We start from the raw sequence: 6429 nt of genomic DNA, 5'->3' as shown, positions 1-6429 counted from the left end.
GGCACCTAGCAACAGCGTCCCCAGCCTCTGAAGTCATTCTAAGGCCAGAGCCCACTGAGGGGCTGACCTGGCCAGGAGAAGGTATCAGGAGCTGCCCAGGCAAGGTCCTCCCTCCTTGCCTCTGGCCCCTATTGTCAGCCTCCCCCGACTGGGCCCGGCAGAGCTGCTGTCTGAATGACAGGAAATAAAAGATAATCCCGAACAATCACTCCCACTTACTGAGTACCCACTTCTCGCCAGACACTTTGCATCCTTTATCTCCAGTCCTCTTAGTAGCTCTTCCAGGTAGCTATTATTATCCTTCTTTTCACACGGGGAAAATGAGGTTTAAGGCAAGCAAAGTGGCCGGAGATCTCGCAATCAGAAACCAGCATTGGTATTCAGACATGCGTGGGTCCAGACCCCGCTTTCAGCCTCTCGGTGAATTAATGTTTACTGTGTTCTAGAGCCAAATCTGCGCCAAGCTCTCGTACACACATTACCTCGTGTAATCCTTCCCCAAAATACCTTGCGAACGGGGGACGGTTATTACAGGGCCCATAAGCCACAGCGGCGGAGAGGGTGGCAAAGACTTGCCGCCTTTGACGAAGTGCTGCCTCTCTCAGTGCCTGTTCCCTCCTCTCCACTAAGGACTCTAACTGCACCCGCCTCGTTGGCAGGTTTCGTGAAAGCGCCAACTCGGCACCTGACAGATAGTTGATGCTCGGCTTTTAAAGCTGCTCTTCTTAGCCTTTTTTTTTTTTTTTTTTTGCAGATGAGAAAGGTGAGGCCCAAGGATCAGTTGCTCGGGCCTCACAGTTGGCGGGAGCGGAGCCCAGACTAAAACTGGAGTGAGCCACCTCCGGGGTCCCTGCTCCTCCCGTGATGGACCACGTGCCCCACGTTGGCTTGAAGGCTTATAAATGCTAGCCGTTGGATCTTTGGGAAGGAAGGGATGGGAGTGGGGCGGGGGAGTCCTGATTTGTAGCACTTGTCAATTTCTGGGGTGTAAAGACTCCCATCACGGCTGCTTTCAAACTGCTAAGGCAGTGTCACTGAACGGGAAGCTGGGGAGACGTGCTCAGCAGCCCACCGCTACCTGGTGTTCCCGCCATACACAGTAGATGGAAGTAACCTCAAGGGCACAAATGACAGAAATGGAGCAACATCGTGAGGAGATGATGACTTCGAAGTACTCGTTACCTTCATTTTTACTATATTATTAAATGGTAAGTTTATGTAATTTAATTTTGAACAGTAGCTGAGTTCAACAATCAGCTTGTAAATTTCATCTTCAGCTCTTAGGCGCAGTGAGCTGGCTCCAGTGCACCCCAGCCTTTGGGGGGAGTGCGGCGTGAATGAAGGGGAGATCCTTGCTGCACTCACCCCGAGGTGAAAGGAGGGGACTTGTAAGGTTGTCCGGCCATCAGTTTTGGGGGGAGCAGGTGGGGTTAAGATCAGGGGCTGAGGAGTCAGGTACCCTGGGCTTGAATCCTGGCTCTACCACCTATTATGAGCTAATAATCCTTCATCAGTTAGAACCTCAGTTTCCCGCACCTTGCCCCCACAGGGAGGTCCTGGACTCAGAAGTGACCAGGGCCTGGAGGAGGCGTGGCAGGCACCCATCCTCCAGAGTCACAATTCTATTCAGGGATCAGAAGCTGCAAGGACAGATGCGAATGCACACAGCCTTGCCCTCCCTGGAGGACCTCCGGTCTCAGGACAGAGGCTCAGGTGAGCCCCACCCACGGAGGGTAAGATAGGGTGCCAGGGGTGGGGGGTTGGGAGGGTGGGGGTGGTGGAAGGCTCACCCAGGGCGAAGGGAAGGAGTGCCTATTCTCAAAGCGTCTGTAGAGAAGTGGTCACAAGCAAGAGCTCAGATTCTGAAGCCAGCTGGCACGGGCCCTGGCTCTGCCACTTCATAACTCTAAGACTTGGTGCCTGTTATTTGTGCCTCAGTGATAACTGTACCTACCTGTGGGGTAGCAGGACACATAAGGCACTCAGTCCAGTACTCCTGGCACACTTAGATGGTAAGTGTCATCTAAGAGTTAGGGAAAGGCCTTGACTAAAGTTAGGGCCCAAGGGTTAAAAACAGGGGAATTCCATGCAGCCCTGCCCTTGGGGAGCCCAGAGTCTCCCCGGGTCTCAGACACAGCCAGTGTGATAGAGCCAGAGAAAACTCAGTTCAGGAACCTAAGCCTGTTTCTTGCACTTGGAAGAAAGTAACACAGCGCCCACCTGGCAGGGGTGCTGCTGGATTTGAAATACCTTATGCACAGTGTCTAGCAAGCAGCAGGCCTGCACCAGGCGGAGATGAGGGCGGACGTTCCATGTGGAAGGCCCGACAAGGGCAAAGGTGGGGAGGCCTGGGCGCTGAGAGCTGTGGTGACTGGTCCCGTGTGGCTGGGGCACTGTGTGGGGAGGACGGGCTCCGCTGCGGGAGGAAGTCTCCGGGAGGCTGTGGCCGGGTTTTCCTTTTTTGCAGGGTGGTGAAAGGTTTGAAATCGTCCCATAGCGCTGTGAGGGAAGCTCTTGGGCTTCTGAGCACGGCTTGGGCTGGACCCTGCAAAAGACTTGAGCAGGAATTCCAGAAGCCAAGGCTCCCCTAGTTTGAGCTGCCCGCCAGCGGCCGGCCACTCGGTAACCTGTGTTTTTTTTGTTTGTTTTTTTGTTTTTGTTTTTTTGCTGTGTGGCGACACCCAGCGGCCGTAACTAGGAACTACAGGACGTGCAGCAGGTGCGGCCGGAGAGGCGCAGGAAGCGGGCAGAGCGACTAAATCGCCCCAGCCACAGGCGCCGGGCCTCACCCACCCCCAGGCTCTCCAGAACAGAAGGGGCAGGCCTGGACAAGGAGTATTTCCGGCAAGGGCCCAGAACCTGCAAGGAGGAAGGAGCCTAGGGGCTGTGAACCCGGTGCTGGTCCGATTGCTGGTGACCCGATTGCTGTGTGACTTTTCAGCTTCTCACCTCTGGGCCTGTTTTTCTATCTGCAAAGTGAAGGGGCAGACTAAATCCTTCTAGATTTTAAGTTGGAAATCCTGGGCTCACGTCAGCCCATCTTCCCATAACTGTTCCCATTTATAAAGCACTTCCTCTGTGAGAGAGTCAGCTTTTCACTTTTCCCTCCTTGCAAGACAGCAAGTATTATCCCCATTTTACATATGAGGAAACTGCCCCAGACCTCACAGGCAGGAAAGGGTGGAGCCAGTGTTGACTCTGGAATTGCTCCAGGCCTGCTGGAATGTGCTGGCGAATTGCTGGTTGTAAAGTGCTGGGACTGTCATTGTAGGCTCAGCACCAACCGCTTGGTTGAGCTCAGTGATTTTTCTAAAGGCATGGGCTGCCCTGGCTAGATGGGTGACCGCTTTGTCCTTTCTAGACCTGCCCACTCCTGAGCAATAAGATGGGCCCTTGTTTCCTTCATGTGAGAAGGCAGGGAGGGGTACAGATACCTGGGGGCCAGCCCTGGACAACAGCAGCTGCCTCCCCTCTGAAGCTTTAAAGGTGGAGGCTCAGGCACAAGCAAGATGACATTCTAGGGCCCTGGCCCATGGAACTCCTTAGCTGGGACCAATAGGGACAGGCCCTCAAAGGCGTCCGAGGCCAGCATGCACCATTCTTTGGCTGCTGAGTACTGAACTGGGACAGACATCTGCACTCCGTGCTCTGGGCTGAGTGAGCTTCAGGTCCCCAAAGGAGGACCACCTCGGGCAAAGGAGACAGCCCGCCACCAAGCATGGCTCCTTTTGCTTTGATTGACGTGGCTGGCCTCAGAAGACAGGGCCAGAGCTCTCATCAGGAAGAGACAGGTTAAAGGAGGGAAAAGCTTCCTACCACACCCAGCCTTCTAACGGGGACAGGGAGGAGTGAGTTCTCCGTGCCAGGAAGCATTCAAGCAGAAGTTTGAATCTGCTTGAATCTGGATGACAATAATAGCAAACTCTCATTCAGAGTTTATTAGGTACCAGGAGCTGTTCTACGCATCACACCTGTTAATACATTTAAACTTCACCACACTGTATAGTGTGTTCCTGTGTGGTCGGTGGTATCAGCACCTTTGTTTTACAGATGAAGAAACTGAAACAGAGAGGCCGCATAATTTGTCCAGGGTCACACAGCTAACAAACTAGGGGAGGGGTTATTATTTGAATCCGGGCAGGCTGGCTCCCAAGTTGTGCTGGTGACGACTTTGACACTGCCTTGTGGGCTGAGGTAGAGGTTCTCCAGGCTATTTTCAAAATGATAGTTTTCAAAAATCCTTTTTTAAAAACTCTTCCCTCCCATGCTCTCTCCTGCATCCAGCTCCTTAGTCTGTGCTGGGTGCTGCTGGGCGAAAATCCACAGAAGGTTTAAAGTCATCCCAATCGGCCAAGATGATTAAAAAGTGGGAAGCAGGACCCTGGGACACGACTGGGCAGGAGGCTTGAAGTGATGAGAGGGGACTTCATTATATATACTTTTTTTTTTTTTAATTATGGTAAAATATACCTAACATAAAATTTACCATTGTAGCCATTTTAAGTGTATAGTTCTGCGGCATTGATACATTCATAATATTGCACTACCATGATCACCACCCATTTCCAGACTTTTTTCATCTTCGTAAATTAAAATTCTCATCCCCCAGCCCCTGGCAACCGCCAAGCTACTTTCTGTCTCTATAAAGTTGACTACTCTAGAAACTTCACAGGAGAGGAATCGTACAATATTTGTCTTTTTTGTGTTTGGTTTATTTCACTTAGCATAATGTCCTCAAGGTTGGACCACATTGTACCATGTGTCAGAATTTCCTTCTTTTTAAGGCTGAATAATATTCCACTGTATGTGTAACCACATGTTTTTTTATCCATTTATCCATAGGGGGACACTTGGGTTGTTTCTGCCTTTTGGTTATTGTGAATAATACTGCCGTGAGCATGGGCGTACGAGTATCTCGAATCCCTCTTTTAATTGTCTTGGGTGTGTAGCCGGAAGTGGAACCGCTGGGTCATATTATACTCATACTTGGGGGGTCCCTGTGCTGGAGACGGGGACAGGCACAAAGGGCAATGTTTCCTGGCTTCAGCAGGGCCCTGAGGCAAAGGGGTGCTAGGGAGGAGGGGTGAGATCAGGAGTTGCCCCCAGGAAAGGCCTGGGCCGCCCCATTAGGCTGGAAAGGAAGAGGCAGGGGTGCCGACGTCTTGGGTGAGCTGAGGGCACATCCTGCTCCATCCTGAGCCTCTTCTAGAACTTGGGTTTCAGGTCTGGCTCTGGCACAAATACTGCTGTGTGACTTTCCTTCATTAACCACCCCTCTCTGGGCTTGCTGCCTGTGGAAAGAGGGGACTGGGCCGGAACAGGAGGTTAGGCTTATTTGTTTTTAGTTTGAGATGTGTTGTTTGTTTGGCCTCAGGGCCTTGGGACTCTTTCTTCCAACACTGAAATGATGGTTGTCCTCACGTCTCCTTCCACCTCCACCCCACTCTTTCGCCGTCTTTCCTCTCTGCCTTGTTACAGGGGCGTGTGGAAGGGAGTCTGCCTCACCCCAGCCCACACTGGCCTGGCCCCCTGGGCCCGCTGGACGTGTACTGGCAGTGTCTCCTCAGGTGTGTCTACCAGGGCGACAGGGTCCCCAGAACAGAGCTCATGAAACCTCTCATTCTGCCAACAGGAACACTGTTTCTGAGCCCAGATTCTTCGGAAGCCACCTGACAATCCTCATCCAGGCCAGGTGTCCCCAGTGTGTGATCACCTGTGTCTCAGCTGCTCCTAGTGACTCTCTGGAGTGGAGCGATTTCAAGCTGAGACATAGCACACAGGTGGTCGTGGAAGGGAGTGCTGACTGGGGCAACGCCAAGCCCATGAGGCCCTCTCATCCATGGGGTGGGGGCCTGGCTCCGCTGAGGACAGCGTGCCCAGGGGAGAGGATGCTTCTCTCCCCGTCACAGCAGGATGCCTGCTATTCCGGGGCTGTCGTGACAATGAAATGAAGGCTGTAAGAAACAAGCTCAGCGTGGTACCTGAACTACGGACACCAGTGAGTGACAAGGGTGTGATTATCATGGGTGTAAAGACTGAGTCCAGGGAGAGAGCCCGCTGACAGGCCAGATGACTTCGGGCTCCGCTGTCGATTTTCCAGCTTCTCCAGTGTGGCAGGACCACTGCCTGAGTGAGGCGGGAGGGCCGCCGGGGCTGGGATTTTAAAACTCCCACTTTTAAAAAGTGCTCTGGTGGCTCTCCTCACCGCGTTATCACCAACAGGAACTGAAACGGCCGTGTCTAAGGGCCTAAGTAAGGCCCCTCTCACTGTGTCTCTGCCTTTCCCAACAGGAAGGACTGACTCCCCTGATGGTCTGAGCGCTCGCTCTCCACCGCCCACCATGCTAGCATCACTTCTTGTTGCTTGGTTCCCCCCTCGGTGGACGTTTCCTGGAAGAACTCTGTTGTGCTTATTTGATGGCTGTTCTG

At 52.9% G+C, this 6429-nt stretch overlaps 1 protein-coding gene across 1 annotated transcript in view; it reads right to left on the bottom strand.

The window, feature by feature from the left end:
* PPP1R32 (protein phosphatase 1 regulatory subunit 32) overlaps positions 1-3634 on the bottom strand; it is an 11645-nt gene extending 8011 nt beyond the window's left edge. Inside the window, exons 1-2 of the mRNA XM_023535813.1 lie at positions 3554-3634; positions 2711-2859 (exon numbers count right to left, since the gene is read on the bottom strand). Of these exons, the coding sequence (XP_023391581.1) occupies positions 2711-2859; positions 3554-3634 (230 nt within the window). The remainder of the gene's footprint in view (positions 1-2710; positions 2860-3553) is intronic.
* Between the last annotated feature and the right edge of the window lie 2795 nt (positions 3635-6429).

The sequence above is a fragment of the Pteropus vampyrus genome, unplaced genomic scaffold (assembly GCF_000151845.1).
Source record: "Pteropus vampyrus isolate Shadow unplaced genomic scaffold, Pvam_2.0 Scaffold144, whole genome shotgun sequence".
NCBI lineage: Eukaryota > Metazoa > Chordata > Mammalia > Chiroptera > Pteropodidae > Pteropus > Pteropus vampyrus.
This window is presented reverse-complemented; position numbering and strand designations above follow the sequence as displayed.